The 19705-nt window shown below is 34.1% G+C and overlaps 2 protein-coding genes across 3 annotated transcripts; one reads left to right on the top strand and one right to left on the bottom strand.

The window, feature by feature from the left end:
* The first annotated feature begins 4412 nt into the window (after positions 1-4412).
* On the top strand, positions 4413-6676 carry LOC117222341 (growth hormone-inducible transmembrane protein). 2 transcript variants are annotated; one of them, XM_033473991.2, is made up of 5 exons: positions 4413-4568; positions 4752-4986; positions 5521-5632; positions 5716-6333; positions 6408-6676. In XM_033473991.2, the coding sequence occupies exons 2-5, from the start codon at positions 4785-4787 to the stop codon at positions 6493-6495; spliced, it is 1020 nt and encodes a 339-aa protein (XP_033329882.2). In that variant the 5' UTR covers positions 4413-4568; positions 4752-4784; the 3' UTR covers positions 6496-6676. The 2 variants fall into 2 exon arrangements, with proteins under 2 accessions (XP_033329882.2, XP_033329891.2); XM_033474000.2 differs by having other exon boundaries at positions 4559-4677.
* Positions 6677-6751: 75 nt separating this feature from the next.
* LOC117222331 (uncharacterized) lies at positions 6752-18288 on the bottom strand. Its single transcript, XM_033473981.2, has 9 exons — positions 17606-18288; positions 11979-12088; positions 11423-11518; positions 11195-11357; positions 10114-10768; positions 9576-9960; positions 8861-9169; positions 8166-8582; positions 6752-8083 (listed from the first exon to the last, which is right to left on the bottom strand). The coding sequence occupies exons 1-9, from the start codon at positions 17645-17647 to the stop codon at positions 7666-7668; spliced, it is 2595 nt and encodes an 864-aa protein (XP_033329872.1). The 5' UTR covers positions 17648-18288; the 3' UTR covers positions 6752-7665.
* Positions 18289-19705: the final 1417 nt, after the last annotated feature.

The raw sequence follows: 19705 nt of genomic DNA, 5'->3' as shown, positions 1-19705 counted from the left end.
ACGGCCGAACGAAGAACAACAAGGACCCACAGTCAAGGCCTGAATTTTTCGGCAGTGAAACGTCGACTTCCGAATGAACGTGTCGAATAAACGATTATCCGCGAACGAGTCTGTGATCTTTCTTAATATCCACAAGTGATTCGGATTATCAGTGATTAAATAACTGATCAGTGTTTGGTGACAGTGCAGTGTAAGTGAACTTCGCAAATAACCATACCAGAGGTTCCACCGACAGTATCCCTCGAATGTTGCGGTCATCGACCTGGGATCAGCTGTTCGTTGTACGAGGTCAGTACGTACGAGTCAGCAAATGCATCCTCAACTAAATGGGTGAGTTTCTTATCGATAATATTTTTCATATTTCTCTAAAAAACAAATCCTTTACGTACCTTAACGCGATTATTTATTATTAAATCAGCTTTGCGAATCATTCGTTGAATTCTGTTCGTACACGGAATTATTTAAATTAAAATATCATTTACGAACTTTGTTAATCTTCACTGTACACCTTGCATAAAAATTTCATATGGTACACATAAGGTGTCATGCACACCAGAAAATTAAAACGACTGTCACGGTTAAACTACATATTATTTCGAGTCCGAAAAATTAGTGAATATTCTTCAGACGTTCTAAAGTAAAGGTGAACAGCGTTTTTCTTAAAAATATCACTGTTATGTAGTTAAAAAAATCCGGAAAGTTCTCGCTTCGTGACTTGTTCAATACTTCGAACGCGGCTCGAGTCCGTCCCGACCTTCTGTCAAAGCCTCGTGCTGCGGACTCTCTCGCGGACCCTCTCTCTCGCACCGTCACCTCTCATTGGCCAGTGTTTTTCGTTAATAACTCGTAAACAAAGCCGCGGATTGCATTTTCGCAAAGGAAAAAGTTACTTCAAATGACCTCAGCTACCCCTCATTTTCGGCTGTTAAAATAATTGTGGGACACCCTGTATACACCCTTTATTAGCGATCACTAATCGGACACGGACAGCCGCGAACGGGGATGCTTCCTCTTCTCTCTCTCTCTCTCTCGTCGCTGCTCGAAATCGGCAGCACATTTGTCAACCTTTCCGTGGTATGTCTCTTATATCGTATCTCGACCGTAATGCGTACGTTTTTCGTGTCCCCCGTCACGCGTTATCGTCGTTTATAGAATTCAGTTATAAGTCACGTTTGCTCGTGCGTTTCCATGTTATCTATCGATAATGTAAGTATCGGTAAGTGATTGTGCGTAACTGTAGATTTGATGCGCTTGTTGCATAGCGAGTTGACATCAGAAAACCCCGATAGCGTCGGTGACAGGAGAAGCGATTCTGTTCGTCTTCAATTTTGATCGTTTAGCCCGGAGAATATCTATATTCGACGGAAATACTATATATATACTATATATAATATAGTATAATAATATAGTATATATATAATATGTATATAATATAGTATAGTAATATAGTATATATATATATATATATATATAATAAATATACTATATATATAAATACTATATATAATATTATATATAATACTATATTATTTACTAGCCGACGTTCTTTCTTGGAAATTCTTTGCGTTCTTGCAGCACAGCATCCGACATTTTGTCGCTAAAATCGCGCAATAAACAGGTTTATTTCTAAATTCACATGCTACTTTGATCGTCGACCAGGTTTCAATGAAATTCTGCATTTGTCAATGTGTGCAAAACGAGAATTAGGTGTAGCTTTTTTCTAGCTTTCCCTTTTTATGTAGCTGTTTTTCGTTTTTTCCTTGAACGCAAAAATGCGAACGCGCTAACGTGGGTTGTTTAACTGAAACAGCTTCGCCTCTTCGTTTAATTCTTTGTCGCATGCAAATTCATCGTGGAATAGAGTCAGGCGGGCCACGCAGAACGTTCCTGCAGTCTATCTTGGAAACGTGCCAGCTGCTTTGCAATTTTTATTTACTTTACACATTCGTCTGCGTACGACACGCCAGCCTGTTGTTAAAATGAAATTGATACGACATCGGGAATCGCTGAAATGTTTTGTACAACTTTTATACGTTCTCCCGGAACGTTTGCGAATTCCTCCGCAGGAGCGTGTAAAGATAAGAAACAAGGCGTGAGGCTACTGAAAACAATTTTCTCTAGCACACGAAAATTAATTATATGACGTGATGGTTGCTGTATATGTATATTGTTATGGACCAATTTATGAAAATTGAATGTGATAACCAGTGATAACCAATCGACGAATTTTTGATGACAAAATCAAGTCTTTCGATTTAACCATTTTTTTCCGCTTCAACGGTGAAACACATTAAAATATCCTAAATCCTTTTCTTTATCGGAATCAATCTGTAAAGATACATACGTAGTATTAGGAGTAACTGTTGTAGAATACTTTAGAAAAATGGAACAATCGTATTAACTAAAATTTTGATCACAGTTTGTATCCAAAGAATTAACCTTTTAGGCACGACGCACCACTGTAGTGGCTTGCTCTAGTAGCTCACACGCTCATCGTTTGAACCAAATAATCGTCTTCATATGCATTGTTTCACACTTCTTTTGTCTTCGCATCGATTTACAACAGTCTACAGGGTGTCCCAAAAATGTCTCGCAATCCGGAAATGGCGGGTTCCTCGGATCCTTTGAAGCAATTTCTTCCTTTACAAAAATGTTCTCCGAGGCACCGTTAACGAATTATTAACGAAAAATAGTGACCAATAAGAATCGAGTACGGCTGACGCGAGGCGGCCCAGCCAACCAGCGCACGAAGCCCAGTTCCGCTCATTGGCTCGATCGCCTCGCGCCAGCTGAGCTGGCCTCTCATTGGTCACTGTTTTTCGTTAATAACTCGTTAACGGTGACTCGGAGAAAATTTTTGTAAAGGAAAAAGTTGCTTTGAATGGCCTGAGGAACCCGCCACTTTCGGATTGCGAGACATTTTTGGGACACCCTGTATATACAGTATCAGACTCCGTACAGTACACATCAGACTCTGCCGTCCAGAGAAATAGCCTCGCGCAGAATTCAGCCGTACCTAAAAGGTTAAACTGTTGAATAATTGCCAACAAATGGAGCTTTACAAAGCGAAAAAATCTAAAGGCAGTTCTAAAGAATGTCAAAGTTTGGTCACTTCTTGTTAAGACTAGAATAATCTGAATTTTTAAGGATTTCATAAAGCAGTAAGAACGAATCAATCTTTCGAGTAACAGGTGTCAAAATAATACATATATGTACACGCTCACTAACAAAGCATTCGAAATTATTGTTTCAATCACGAGTATAAACTTAAATTAAATAAACTTAAATAGATATTTTTAACGCTCATTCTAAGAGAATGTCTGAAAAATAACGTCCCAATACTACCACAGTAACTGGTTCTACACTCGACTATCATCCTTCAGAAGAGACCGCTTTAAATCGCAGACTTTTAAATCGCCCAAGAGTTTCATAAATTCGGAGATTTTTTTGTCTAGAACATAAAACCCCCAGCCATTCCAATGTCACCTTCGATGATATCCATGATTCACGAATATTTGCATATAACACCATAAAGGCATTACTATGTACGAACTTAGATCCACATAGCCTAAAAATACATCGATATTGTATAAGAAAACCAAACAACGACAACGTAAGATATATTTAGTTAACATAACACTTAGGGGCCAAGACTCCCGAGCGAGGAGATAAAGGTAGAGGACGCAGTTACCGACGAGATGAGACGAAAACGTGGGTTCACGGAGTGATACTTAACTACTTTATATCAGCATCTTTTCAGCAGTTTAATGATATCGTTCGAAAGAGAAAGGTTCAATGCAGTGCGCGAATGTCGGACTTTCTACCAAAAATATCATCCAATGGCAATAAAACTGTTTGGATTCTACGGCATCATCAATTTCGGCGTCAAAATCGGCACCATCAATGTTTACCTTACCATCGAAGTCCTACATTACCAAATACATATCTGGATAATTCTCATGAAGTCTGACATTCGCGCACTTCATCGAACCTTCTCATCTCGTCGATAACTGTGTCCTCTACTTTTATCTCCTCGCTAGGAAGTGCAATCCTTTACCCAAACTTCGAAGAGTAATTAATTGTCATTTGTTTTTTGTATATGATATCGACACAGTGGATTCTTTTGATCTTGATTTAGTTTTTTAGGCCGCAATATTGTCAAGCTAATGTTTTTATGCCATGAACATACAGGACGAAGGTTACAGTGTATACACATGAAACTGGAGTATGGTACACATGAAACTGGCGTTTTATGTGCGCTGATTATGAATCTCTATGTGTCAAGCAGATAAGTGAACGATTTACGGTGGTTTACACTGTGGTTTTTAGTAATGAACTTAGGCATTAAAACTCTGTAGTATATACCAAATTTAATTTAACGACATAAGTAATTTGAACTGATTTGAACAGTTGCTACACGATGTCGCTGTATGCTGTACTTAACAGAGCATATGCACATGCGTCGAACGATTCCAGCGTTTATAACGTGAAATTGACAGAAGTTTAGTCAGGACTGTGACTGTGGTTTCGACCATTCGAGAGAAACAATTGCGCTGTTATTGCATAATGTGAGTAAACACAATAATTTTTGCCAATCGATCTCGAACTTCGAATAAATTCTATTAAATAGGCAGATTTGTCGAAGTCTTCAAGATTACATAAACATTTTGAATAGCCGTGTGTAATTTGAAATATTCTAACATGGTACATATTCTCGTGCCATTTACTAAATGTTTCTCCTTGTTTCACAGATTAACGGCTTGTATAAATTATTGAACGTAAAGATGATGCTCGCCAGGGCCTGTCGGGCTTGTACGTTACCGACTTTATCTGTTTTATTGAAAAATCCTATCGCCTCGAAACCGCTTATCCCGAGGATTCAGTCTTCGAGATTGTTCGCCAGCGATGGACGTAGCGCATATACCAGATCTGCTCGCAGATCTCCTTCAATTAAAACGGAGGTGATGGCTCCGGCAGGAGAAACAGGTAGAAATTTTAATTCAAAACGAAGAAACTAACGTTTCACATAAGATGATGCAATCATAAATATAAGTGCATATGTAGTATGTACTATACGTATACAGTCCTTCATGGTATCTTAGCATAGTGTTATTTATACTAAGTCTGCCGATAGTCACTAGCACTCTAATAATGTAATTTATTCAAGCATTTACCATGACAGAGTCTCTAAAGTTTGTAAAATTGTAAAATAAGAGAACGGTCATTTTGGCCATGGTAAGTTTAGTGTTAATAAATAGATGAAAATGTTTGCATACGTATATCAAATTCAAACACTTTTAATATTGTTCAAGACACAGCGATAGTAGTACCTATGGTATATAAAAAATTATAGCTATCCTTATCTGTGCTCCAATTAGACCGTGTTAATATGTTCTTGTGAATATTATTCGAATTTTTATAATCAGTTCCTAAAATATATATAATTCAGATTATTGGCAAAATTAAAAATAGCAGTTGAAGTTTTTATTAAGCAATATAGCCACAATTGAACATTTGCAGCATTCAATATCGGAAAAGGCGCTGTGGCTGGTGGTGCTGTACTAGGACTAGGTGCTTTATGTTATTATGGATTGGGACTTTCACCAACCACGGGTGCCGTGGATCGCGCAGGGTATTTTCATTTTCTAACATCATTGTTGTAGTAAATGTGTTGATTATACTTCTGTCTAGCCTAATACATCATTGTTTCCATAGGTTATGGCCACAATACGTGAAAGATAGAATTAAAGCCACATACGGATATTTTGGTGCATCTATAGTAGCTAGTACAGCATCTGCTGCTTTTTGTTTACGCTCGCCAGCAATAATGAATATGGTAATGCGTCAAGGTTGGGGAGCTTTGATTGTTACCATGGTAGCTATGATGGGCAGCGGAATGTTAGTTCATAGTATTCCTTACAATGAAGGCTTTGGAGTAAAACAAATGGCATGGTTAGCTCACACTGGTATTGTCGGTGCAGTACTTGCACCTTTATATTTGATGGGTGGTCCTTTGGTACTTAGAGCAGCATGGTATACTGCTGGAGCAGTTTGTGGTTTATCAACAGTAGCTGTTTGTGCTCCGAGCGAACAATTCTTAAAAATGGGAGGACCACTAGCTCTTGGTCTAGGAGTTGTATTTGCAAGTTCCGTAGGTTCAATGTTCTTGCCCCCATCAACAGTACTTGGCGCTGGTTTACATTCAATGGCTTTATATGGAGGTTTAGTTTTGTTTTCCATGTTCCTTCTGTATGACACACAAAGAATTGTTAAACAGGCAGAGCATCATCCAATGTACATATATGATGGGAGGCAATATGATCCAATCAATAAGTATGTCATCTTTTTTAAAGATTATGTGAATCTACGATTAATACGATATATTAATGTGAATCTTCAATTTTCAGTGCCATGTCTATTTATATGGATACATTGAACATTTTCACGAGGATCCTCATGATACTGGCAGGTGGAGGCAGCAATAGGCGAAAGTAAAATTTTTAAATATTAAATTCAGGAATCTTAGTTTATCATCACATAAAAAAATATGATGATGACTAATGTAATAATACGCTAAATAAATAAGTTTTTCGATAATATATTTCATGTTAAAGCTAGTAGATAATGTACTGTAAATTATTGATTCATTTCAAATAAACAAGAAAATTTAAAAGTACCATACATAGAAGAGAACTATTCAGTAACCTTACTGAACTATTAAACAATAACTAAAGAATTAATACTTCAACTATTAGCGATAAAAGTAAATGCACTTTATTGTCGTTTCTCAAGCACACTGTTTGAGAACAAAGTAAGACGCGGCTGCTAAGGTAATTATAAGTATTTTACAAATTTAAACTATCGACTTAATTCTAAATCGAGGTACAGTGAAAGAGCTCAGTGACGCAGTGCAAGTGGTATGGATGGTGTTGTGATAAACGGATAAAGCTAACTTATGTGCCATTTGTAACGTTGTTTTAGCTTCCGAGATATATTGTAAATCTTATATATTAAATATTAAAGAAATATATTCAGTTCAGTTGATTCCACGAACTTCGAACTATGTATGATACAAATGTACCTTAAATGACTTAATAACAAGTGTCGCTAAACTATGGATGTAATTACATCAGTGTACATACGTATTCGTATGTATATGCACAATGGGGATGTTAACCCTTTCAAATTAAACTTAACTTTTACTAAAAAAGATAAACATTTATTAAAAGAAACGGATGAACAGGCAGTAAATACGCAGTGAACTGAGGCATATAAATAAATATAAAAAGTGTTCGTAGTATTCGAATGTTTCACTTATAAGCGATAACAATTTTTTTACACAAATACATATAAATAAGTAACTGCATCTCTGAAAGGGTTAAGTGAATACATAACATATTCATGATTTTAAATGATCGGAAGAGGATTTCGGAAAGATTGTTTCATTCCCTTATTGCCTAGTCTATTACTGATACGTATTTTATCTGATATATTTTCGTTGACAGAAAAGTACGTTCATTGATTCTTCGAATTTAAAAAAAAAAACAACTCATTTATTATCAATGATTTGTTTTTACCAATAGGATTCGTTTTGAAGTTGACAGTATCGCAGTTCACATTACCCAGTATCAGCAAGTACATTCAGGCATTAAGAATTTATAGAGTCTATACGTTTGAATCAGATTTCAGTGCTGATGACGAAAAGGAATGCCTTCTAAGATAACCAGCAAATAGTTGCCTCGCTTGATTGAGCACTTGAAGTACGTTGTGACGTCGGACCATTTTATCGAAATGCATTGCCATTTCGTTATAATCCATTTGATTACGCATGACAAAGTCTCTGTGTTGAAGCAAAAGTGTAATGCATAGAAACATAAGGAAGGGATTGCCACCACCAAATTCGTTAGGTGGGGGTAAAGAACTTTCGCCTAGTTGATCTTCGTTTGTGCCAGCTGGTATAAGATTCGTGAGTTCTGTGGCTTCTTCACAGTGTTCTTGCACAGGTGGTTTAGTTGGACTTTCTGGTATAGCCGCACTTTGATGCAAATTTTCTGTTTCTTCGCTATCTGATGCCGATTCAGACCTGCATTACATGTATACATGTACGATAAGCAATTTTACTTCAAACAATATCAGTTTCAGTGTTTGCAATAAGTAATTTATACCTAGTAGTACGTTTTAACAGTCTAATAGGAGTAACAGATTTAACACCATTTTGGTCCTCCAGTATTTCTCCGTCATATTCAAGTTCTGCTTGTTCATCCGGAGTAGCTGGATGAGGTTTAGGCTGTAACGTGTGAAGAGGATTTTCCCAAACGAAAACATCTGCGGCTGGACTACACCTTGCTAATTCGGTGTCCGTTTCATTTTCAGCAAGTTCACTTTCCCGTTTTGAAAGAACGCAATCGCACTGTTGATCACTGGGCGGCGATGGTCCAAAGACTTGTCGATCCAGTGATTCTAATTCCAGTCTTAATTCTCTAGTCATCGAAGTAGTCATCGGAAAAAAATCTGTAGGATCATCGGGTGAACTAGGCTCATCTTTTAATACTCTTATGACTCCGCTTTCACTCGAAACGCGCCTAGAAAACAAGTAATTTCTAAAGTTGTAAAATGAAATAATATCGAATACAAAATATTATAAAAAGATATTTTATAAACAGCTCTACAGCTTCAACTAATCTTCAATTCAACAAATTTTGTTTTATTCATTATTTTATATTTTAAACGAATAAATTAAATTGTAACACAGTCAAAGGAAAATTAAATATTTTAAATGTTTTCTAGATATAAAAAATATGTGAATTTTCACCCGGAAAGTTTGAGAGAATTAAACACAATATTTAATAAATAGACCAACCTTAATTCTGGCTCAGTATCGCTTGGCGTTACTTTGCTACGATTAAGGCTTGTAAAATTCAAAAATTCATTCAGATTTTTCACCACGCGTGCACACTTTTTTTCGGTTTCAGTTTGCTCATTAATTTTATTTTGATCTTTGTTTGGTAAAGACAATCTCTCCTTCAGTTCGAATAAATTTACTCGTTTAGATTTACCAGGTAGCGATCCTGTACTTAGGCACTTTTCTGTAGATTCAGTGTTTCTTCGATTTTTTGCAGTTGTTAAATCATTTTCTGGTTCAGAAAAGGTTTCATAAGGAGAACTCGATCTACAAATAAAGATCTTCTTTTTATGTTATCACGTATAGTAAGTGTTTTATCATTTGATATTAAGAAATACAGTAGATGCTAGATAATTATTAGATTGTCTCAAAAGTTCTTTTCGTAAACGGCGCATTTAACGCATTTATTAGGCGACACACTAACGTATTTATTTTATTGTATTTGTTTTGCTTAATGTTTCATTATTTTATAAGCATTCACTTGTTTAACCTGCCCTTTGCTTACTTAAAGAGCTATTCTGAATTCATATTGTGCATATTGGTCAAAAACGAAACGAACTTTTATTTGAGACATTTTAATAAATTAATATCATATGTACTTGAATGTTCTGTGATAAAAAAATATGCAAATTAAATATTATACATTTCTAGTAGACGCGCCTATTCTATATACCTTTTCGCATCTCCGTTAGTTTCTGTAGAAAGTTGTACAGATTCCTCAGTATTCAAAGCTTTTCTTTTACCTGTCGCAGCAATGCTTGCGGAAGAACTTTGCCGTCTAATAGCACAGACTTTTGTATACGCATTCTCACGAATATGTTTTACATTTGGACTTGGTGGCGGAGAAGGTGGAGGAAAAGGTACTTCAGCGAGACTAAGTTCTCCACTCGGTGGCGAAGCTGGTAACGCAGCCCACAAAACTTCCAGCATCCTTAATGCATCATCCAAAGCAAATTCCCGCTTCATTTCTAGTAAAAGCCATCGATAACAAAACAGCAGATCGTCCGCTTGATGGGATTTCAGATAAACATAGAAGTCTGGATCGTAGTGTTGCAAACCTAAAACAATATATGTTTTTATTCCGCTGTATGAAAATTAAGATTTTATCTGACACGATATTATCAAATCTTATCGGTATCATTTGAGTAAAAGTACTCGATAAGGAAGCACATGCTACGCTCTATAAAATATTATGTTTTAATTTCATGTACCTTCGGCTAGATGAGCAAATTTGGTGGTCATCGCAATTCCATCGAGCATAAAATTATCCTTTAATCTCCTCATCAGAGCACACAAGCATATGTACGCTTGCGCTTCGTCCCTCATCGTAACAAGAAGTGGCGAAGCCAGATCACTCATGCCTTGACAATAACTGACGCTTGGGTGGTTCAAGGCGTACGTAGTTAGAATATTAAATAGGCTGGCCGTATTCTGATTATCGTCGGATCCACCGTAAAATTTGTGATGCCTGTCAGTTCTCAAAACGTCTTTGCGCACCATACTTGTAACGTAGCCCAGGTCTCCGACATTCTGTCCCTTTTGAACAAGAGTTTTCCACCTTTCCCGAAGATTCAGATACTCTTGTGATTTTTTCTTCATGTAGTCCATTCTGATCCGCCCCGACATACCTTCAGGGTATACATTTAGTATGTGCTTCCAAACAACTTTGCGCAAACTGGGCTCGATCCCGCCGAAGTATATCACGGCCCTTAACTCCTTCGGATGTATCACCTGACCGATGGGATCAAGAAATCGCCTAAATTCTGCGTCCGTTAACGGCTGCCGTGGTGGTTGCACATTTTGCTGATGAGAATCCTCGCCCAAGTTACCTAGAGCACGTTGAACCAAGCTCAATGTTCTCTCCATCTGCAAATAAGACATTATTATTACACACAATTAGACATTCCAGACTATAACGCTTGCCTCGATTTTTTGTGTTTTAGCTACTTGTTGTCTTTATATATATTATTATATATTATTATTATTATATATATAATAATAATAAAATATAATATATTTATATATATATAATAAAATATATACATACATATATATATATATACTATAGTCTTTTATAGTATTGATATCGATATGAACCCTTTTAAACGAGCCATATTCCAACAACAAGGTTTACAACTTTCGGATAGTCTAAAACTTGTTTACTAGACTTAACGGAACGTGTTCTTGTTATCACTGACTTGAGACACGCGCAAACCTTGTTTCGAAAGAAGATAAGCGGTCACCAACAATAATCTACAATTGGAAGTGAAATAAGAAGGTAACGCTACTCGCCTTATTCATTATGAGGCCAGGTAACTTGGGCGTCCTGTATGGAAACCCAGTTTCCTGCCGCGTTGATACTTCCTGGGCATTCTGCTCCCAGTAGCATTCGCAGTCACCTGTTTCTCCGAATGGTTTCAAGTTGACTTGAAGGTATAAATACGGTTCCGAAGCGCTGAAACAATCAACAAATCTTATCGTACAATATCGAGTCCGAAGTCAGATTTATCTGATGTTTACCTAATGAACGCTGCATCCAAGTCCCAGTCAGAAAGTAGGAACAAGTATGTTTCCGATCCATAGTCGTCTATTGCACGATACGAAACCGTGAACTCGCTGTAAAGAGTAAAAAAAATTTACGTCAGCGATGTCACGATGAATTAAAAGAACTACGACCTTGAAGCGACCCTGAACTGAGAAATCGTCGCGAATCTATTAGAAACCAATAAGTTTCGCAATAATCCAATAAAAGGCAACAGTTCTGCAGAAGGGCACTAATTTATTTAACTATTTATTATTTATTAAGTTATTATTATTTATTAAGGGCACTAATTCATTAACTATTTATTTAACTATCGAATTATTTAATTATCGAAAATGTCTGAAAGATCCCGGAAACTAATTTAAAGATTTGTAATTCTTAATTCCAATTTTTTAATGATTTTTAATGAATTGACCATGGTCGATGGAGAACGAAGCGAAAATCCGTATCCCTAAAAACGGAAAGCGGTCTTATTGATGAAGGTTAATTGCAGCTCTCCCAACGATTACAATATTATTGATAATATTGTTTTACCCTTTGATGTCGAACGCTTTGATGAGTATGCTCTGAAGTACTTCGATGGATGTTATCTGCGGATCCACGCTGAACTTCCGGTATTCAGGCTGATGTCTGGTTTCGCATTTCTACACATAAACGATTCCGTTCAGCATTTAATTGACATCGTACACGAAATTATGCAAATTTCAATTAAGCAACTGTATGCATACATATATGAGCCGTTTATTTTGAAAGTGGCCTAAGTTCATTTTTCAAGAACACCGAGCTAGCTATTTTAATACTCACATTTCTTATACATTAATATATATTATATTAATATTTATATTATATTATTAATATATAATATATATAATGTTTATATTAATATTAAATTTACTAATAATTTAATAATAATGTTATAATGTTTATATTACATTATTAATATATAATATATATATTATACGTTATACATATAATTTCATGCCAGCAAAGCTGAAAGAATGTAGTGACCCTTAGGAACAGAAAAACATTATGCCACCATGCTATCAATTAGCAATATTTTTAGATTTATTAAAACGTAAAAACTTTAAATATCTGGATTTTCAAATAAATGGACTTAGGCCACTTTCAAAATAAACGGCTCATATGTACCTAGCTGAAAAATACCAAATATTAGAATCTCATGTTTGGAATCTATCTTAATCCTCTGAATAAATGAAAATCGTTAAAAAACGACCGTACATGTCGAATATTTGTTCTTTCTCGCGTGAGTGGACGACAGACACCTGTACAAATAAAATGGATGGCACAGAAATTGCGGTTTCCTGCAGCTACATTTTTCATATAAAACAAGACTATACTCGATGCACTCTATGAACAGACAGTTCTAAATTGCCATAGGGTAAATTTTATGAAAATTTTTGAATTGTTTAAGTCACAACAAAATAGCTTTTGTGCTTGTTTTATAGTTTTCATTATGTTTAGAGATTCATTTGTTTTATTGGATTTTTTGCACTATTATCGGATTATCTTTTTTTCAGTTTTCGCGGATGGAATTCTTTTGCTATTCGTTTTATTATTCGTTTTTATAGTCAAATTGACCGATCTCAAATTGACGCATTTTTCTTTTACAATTTCTGGTATTACAAAAAAGGTTTCTGTGAGAAATGTTTTAACTCCTTGGTTCAACCATATATAATAATAGAAATCGTACGAAGTTTACATGAACCCAGTCTTGTAATTACTATAAACTAATATACATTATAATCGGGTTTAGGACTCGGTGGTTCTAGTGTGAATAAAACGCTGATGACCTGCATTAGGTGAATGCCTCCTATCAAAAGAGTTACTTGCGGTTTCTTTGCTTGATCAGGAGTAGGAAATTTAATTAAAATCAGTGGTGTGTATAAGAGCAAGTGATAAATACATAGATATTCTTCGTAAATACCGAAAAACATCGTAAATCTAATAAAATTATACTACTTGATTGATTTCCACAATCAGGAAATTTTAACCCCATAAGAAGTCTATTTTTTTTATTCAACGGATAAATGAGCTATTCAAAGAAAGTAATCTCGAATGATTTTCTGTTCGATAACTATTAAACTTATGTTAATTCTTGCAGGATTATATTATATATTAATATATAATATATAGGATTATTCAGGATTATATTATATTATATTATTGTTATTTTCGATTTCATGGCACTGTTGTCGGACACCTTGCACATTACAAATGTAATAAAAGTAGACAGTGGTAGTTCATGGATAATAAATATGCAAAAAGGATACGACATTCACGCACGAAGAATGCAAATGTGCACGTTGAATAAGTAAATATGCTTTAAAGTATGCGCTAATTGCACGTATTTTACATGTATGTAACTCCTGGCATACTTATATAATGCTTACGGAGTTTTTTCAGTATCATTCTTGTACATTGTAATTTGTGTTACAATGCATTGTTGAGAATCAATCGACTACTTGATTAATAAATTTTTTAATTTCCACGATTAATAACGTTAGTTAGAGGATAATACAATCTAACATTTAAATATTTAGTAGAATCGAAAACTTATATTGAAAATTATTGTTTACAAATGTAATGAACGAAATGATCAATAAGTAAATCTCTATTTGTGCACTGGACATGTATAAAAAACTTTCACATTTGACTTGATTTCCGATAAATGGTTCAGTGCAAATTATGAAATTAATTTGTAACTTCCTTATATAAGTATGGGTTTCTCCTGGTTAAGTTCTTTTTCTTATTTATCAGACAAATATTTGATCGAACAAATTGGATGGCCAATACTAAATGCAAGAGGTCAATTACTTTCGTGAGCCACTGAACGTTCTTCAAATTGGCTGCTTTGATACTTCAAGGTCTACTTTATCGATCGTTTTCAATCTTGATATGTAACATTGGTTTATCTACCGTTACAGCTAGACTGCGGACTTTGCGAACTCATGTCCAAAAATCTACAGATGAAGTGTAAAGTACGAAACAGGTAAGAAGAATTTGGGAATGTTGTAATATTATAACTTTGCAAAATTATTGAGAGTAAAAATCAATTCTTATCTAACTTGCTATCTTTTGTTTTATGTTGCTTAAAGATCCGATATCTAATTATAATTAATACTACAATTATTTCTTGAAAAAATTAATACTATATAACATTATAATAACTAAATAATATACTAAATAATATAATAATATATAAGAATATATAATATATATATATTTATTTATTATATAATACAATATATTATATATTATATAATAATATATAATATATAATATTATTATATATATATACATAATAGGTTCTAGCTTCATTAAATGACGACACATAAAATCAAAAGTTAATTTTTCTTTGTTAAATATGTTAATTCATAATTTAAGCTCTTCAAAAAGTTTTTAAGCCATTTTCGGAACTAGAAATTAGAAAATCAAAAGAACTTGTGCAAAGATTCCAAACTAAATCTGCTAAATACAATATTATATATTTTAAATTACAACAATAAGTATTTAATCGCTAGAGTGAACGTCTCCGTCAATTCTCTGAATTTCTCCAACGCTCGCTTTATAGTGTCCCTGAAATGCTAAACTATGCAAATAAATAATAAATAATCTATAAAAATCTATATAAGACCAACAAATTTTTGAAAAATGTTCAAACGATCACTTTAAAACGTTAATAATAACAAACGTAATAAATAATAACATAATAAATAATAACGTAAATAATAACGTAATAAAATAATAACGTTAATAAATAATAAATAATCTATAAAAATCTATATAAAACCAACAAATTTTTGAAAAATGTTCAAACGATCACTTTAAAACGTTTTCCGAGCTACCGTTCGGAAGCGTTTCGAGTTTGTTCAACCGGCCGAAAATGGAAAGCGTGCACACTATTACGTAAAATCGTCTTGTAATAGGCTATTGTCGACTTATATAAAAGAGATTTAACACTATTACACCGATCGGTAAGCTTTCATAATGGCATTGTCATTTAAACGAGCTCGCAAGTTAACCCCACGACTTTTGAGATCATAACTGTTCTGTCTTATCGATTATGGCAATTCTGTTTTCAAGAGAACTGTATACTAAAAGGTATTCCTCGAAGAAATACTAAACTTCTGTTCCACAGTTGATTATCGAAGCTAATATTAACAACATCTTAACTCTATTATCATATTTGATGTGTTTAATTCAACAGAATATTTAACAGAATTTTTTTTTATATAAAACAAAAAAGATTCTAGAATCTAACATTGTCGAACTTCATATCCAAATTAGCGAAATAAATTTTCGATTTTATGAAGCTGACAAGGCTGCATTCCCCCTTAAAACTTTAATTGAATGACATTCGTGATAAAATCGGCGCGCCTAAGGTAAAGTTAGATCAGGGTACATGTGTGGCTTGCATCTTTATAAACAAACTTTCCAGAGCTTGCTAAGTCTTGGATACGATATTTGCGATTGCGACCTTTTCGTTGTAAAATAAAAACGAATGATATAATATTGTATTATATATATTATATATAATATAATATTATAATATTATATTATTTATATTATTATATTATATTATATAATATATAATATAATATAATAGGCGCCCATTATTTACACTTGCGTAAACCAAATTTACCATGTGAAGCCGACGGAGATTTATGCATTTTACGTTTCACCAAATGTCGAACATGGATACCAGTAAGCATATGTACTACATTAATTTCTAATCGTAGCATTTTACCGCAGTATACTGCGGGTCTATTTGCACAGCACTCGTTGAAGAGCCGACGTTTTAATTATTTTTACGCAACGCTGGTTATTCTAATTGCAGAACGAAAAGCGAAATGCTAGACCTTGGAGAAAAAAAAACATTTAAAACTCAAGTTTTCCCGGTTGCGTTGCTTTATTATTACATTTTTTAATCATGACGGTACTCTTTTACAAGCTAAGATTTATTGTAGAAAAGTTAAGTTAAAAATAACTACTTTTCAATAATACAAATGCATGTTGTATTTCATAAATTTACACACAACATACATGCATAAAGATTCGGAACTTAATTATTAATGTTGAATAAACAACACAATTATTTTTTTTAATCTTTTAAATTTTCTATGTACATATTGATTTTTGTAACAAACGTGAATCGATTTTTAAAATTTGTAAAATATTGGATTTAGTTTTTTGTACTTTTTCCAGGTACATAGTTTATTTTAAGATGTACCAGAGGAAATCAAAATTGCATATTTCTATATTACTTTTTCCAAATGTTAATTGATTATTTCTATAATATTCAATAGTATTTCTCTATCGAAATACAAAAAACAATTTCATTGTTTGAAATAAAAAATACGGAATAATAATTTCATTTTCGAGTTTGCGGTAAAATTATTCATATTACATAAATCAAACTAGTAATGATAATGAAGTCACTTATGAATGGCATAATTTGCATTTTAAAATTCATAATAAAATTTAGATAACAATTATCTAAAGATAATTTTGATAAATCTAGAGACTACCGAATTTGATAACACTCCTTTATCACGTTTTAAAATAATCATTTGTTTTATCAATGTTACAGTGACTTTAATTTTGAAGTATATTAGCGAGGGTATACGTAGGGATTCGATGTAATAGTAGCAACAGTTTTGCAAATATTTTGAACATTAATTGTGTAGAGCAAAAATTTGTTCAGAATGATGACCTTGACAACATATTTCAAGATCACTGAAATCGAAAACGGCTGTCTTAAACCGCACATTTACTAAACTTCGTTTTAATCTATACGTTGTCATTAAATAAAATATGAATTTTATATGTACAACAGTAATATAAAATACGATCTGTTAGTTTATAATTTGTTTTCGCACTGTTTCATGATCACATTTTCCACTTATCTTTATTATTCGTTCATCCTTCCGAAAATGATTGTCTTTGGGACCACGGTTGCAGTTGTATTACATACAATTTATGACATATTGCATTCACCATATACATGATAAGTTATTTCCTAACAAGTTAGTTACGATGCGGGGAGATAGTATTGTTTGGAAATGAGCTTTTCGGTTGGTAGATTAAACAAAAAACAGATGATGATACGAAGTCAAACAACAACTAAAACTAAACTGTACCTTCACTTTGACGCGAACGGCCTCCCTAGGACAGCCGAACATGTTTGATGTTGATATGTAGACTTTCTCATGTATCGAGAGAGGCTGTTCCTACGATTCAGGATCTTTAAACCACTTACAACTCTGGATCTTTAAACACTATCCGCGCCTCTTCGAGACCGTGTCGGACAGAGCCCGACATTCTTGTGTCGGACACCGAACAGTTTTTCTAGGTTAATTCGTTTCACGCGGCGTAGGAGAATCCGGTTATCAAGCTTTCGTCTCAAAGCATCCTTTTCCCCGTCCGTCAGGATACTATGTATTGCACCGCGGTTCTCGAAGGATCAGCGTTCTTAATCTAACACCAGTTGACACACGCAGGCGATCCACGCACGGCTACAAAAATTAACTTTTTTCGAACGTCAATTTGGTGACTATGCGTGCAATTTCAAGATGTTACAAGAGGTTTATTTCGCGCCTTCCTCGAACCTTCGTGCACCAGATCGACGGTGTCACCATGACACCGTTGGCAACCCGAAAACCACGTTCGATCCTCGGATCTGTACGTCCTTTTCTTCCGCAAATACCGCTGGTCCGAGAGAGACAGACGGGAGAGTTTCGAAACGTGACAAGGGAACAAGGACAGACAAACTCGCTGGGGAAAATTGCCGTCACGTTTTCGCACAGGTGAATCCGCGGTGTGAATAGAGATAGAGAAAGATCGAAAATGAGGAAACCAAGTGACTTGAACGGTCGCAGACGGTTACGTTTACGCTTTACACACTGAGATGTCGCCCGAATCTAGATCGTCGCCATCTTACTAATCCCATCGTCATGAGAGCGCGCGTTATTTGAATGTCTGAGTAACATAGTAAAAATGTACAAAGATTTATTTATAAAGAAAAAGAAGCATGGGACAAGTTATGTATATGTTCTTAACAACTGCATAGAATTGATATGGATAATTGTGTTATCCTCTTTTTAATGATATAATAAAAATCAAGATAATTACAAGAACTTTATTTCTGTAGTAGTATATTCAAAATAATATAATAGTATATAATAATAGTATATTATATTATATATATATTATAATATAAATTATATAATTATATAAAATAATAAATAAATTATAAAAATTATATAATATATATTATATACATTATATACATATATGCAGTAAAACAAATAATATAATATATATAGGTAACTTCTCGGCCTGTATTGCCGACTGTAGCTAATTGCAGTTATAGACGAGCTCGTCTATGGTGCATCGTTTTGGTCGGAAAAGAACAGTGGCGTTAGTAGCTTAGTCTTTTGGGAATCTAAATTTTTCACTCCTGAATTGTACAGTTCAATATTGAAGCATCTATTCTAGTCGGTGTAACCTCTGCATACTAATATACGTATGTGGGTTTCTTGTATGAATGGGTGATAACAGTGATTGAGAGCCCCATCTGTGATTTCGTATCCATTTATCTATCGACCTTGTCGATATTCATATCCTCTCTAGTTCACGTTTTTTAGCTCCCTCGTCAGATCGCAGCACTTAATTGCTTTTAAGCGATCGATTCGGTGTTTTGTTAGATTTTTACTGATTGCACGATTCTGGACAGATCTCTTTTTTCAATATAAATGCAGAGAAGACGGGTGAATAGCTTTTCACATTAAAAACATTTTATAGTAACATTGAACATACATTCAGAGAAGTGAGTATACATACTCTATACATATATATGTATGTAAATAATATATCACACTCGTACTACTTACGATTACGTAAATCTCTGGTGGTCAATTTTGTGTAGATATTTTACTAGCATTTGTGAATTGTAGGTTTAGATATGGTGAATATATTTTTTGTTACTTATGTAGTGTTTAGTCTTGTAGTTATTTAGATATAAGTATTCTATCTACGTAGAGTTCATAACTAGCTTATTGCAGCTAGGTTATTCTTTCGAAGAAAGATTTTATTTATTTTTGTGTATGATTAATTTAAGTACTTTTTGTTTTCTTAGATGTAATCATAGATAACTTATTGCAAACATTAAACTTAGATTTACCATGTACCTTTTATATTTTAGGTTAATGGGTGGATCCATTGTATCACGTTTGGTTAAC

The sequence above is a fragment of the Megalopta genalis genome, chromosome 1 (assembly GCF_051020955.1).
Source record: "Megalopta genalis isolate 19385.01 chromosome 1, iyMegGena1_principal, whole genome shotgun sequence".
NCBI lineage: Eukaryota > Metazoa > Arthropoda > Insecta > Hymenoptera > Halictidae > Megalopta > Megalopta genalis.
This window is presented reverse-complemented; position numbering and strand designations above follow the sequence as displayed.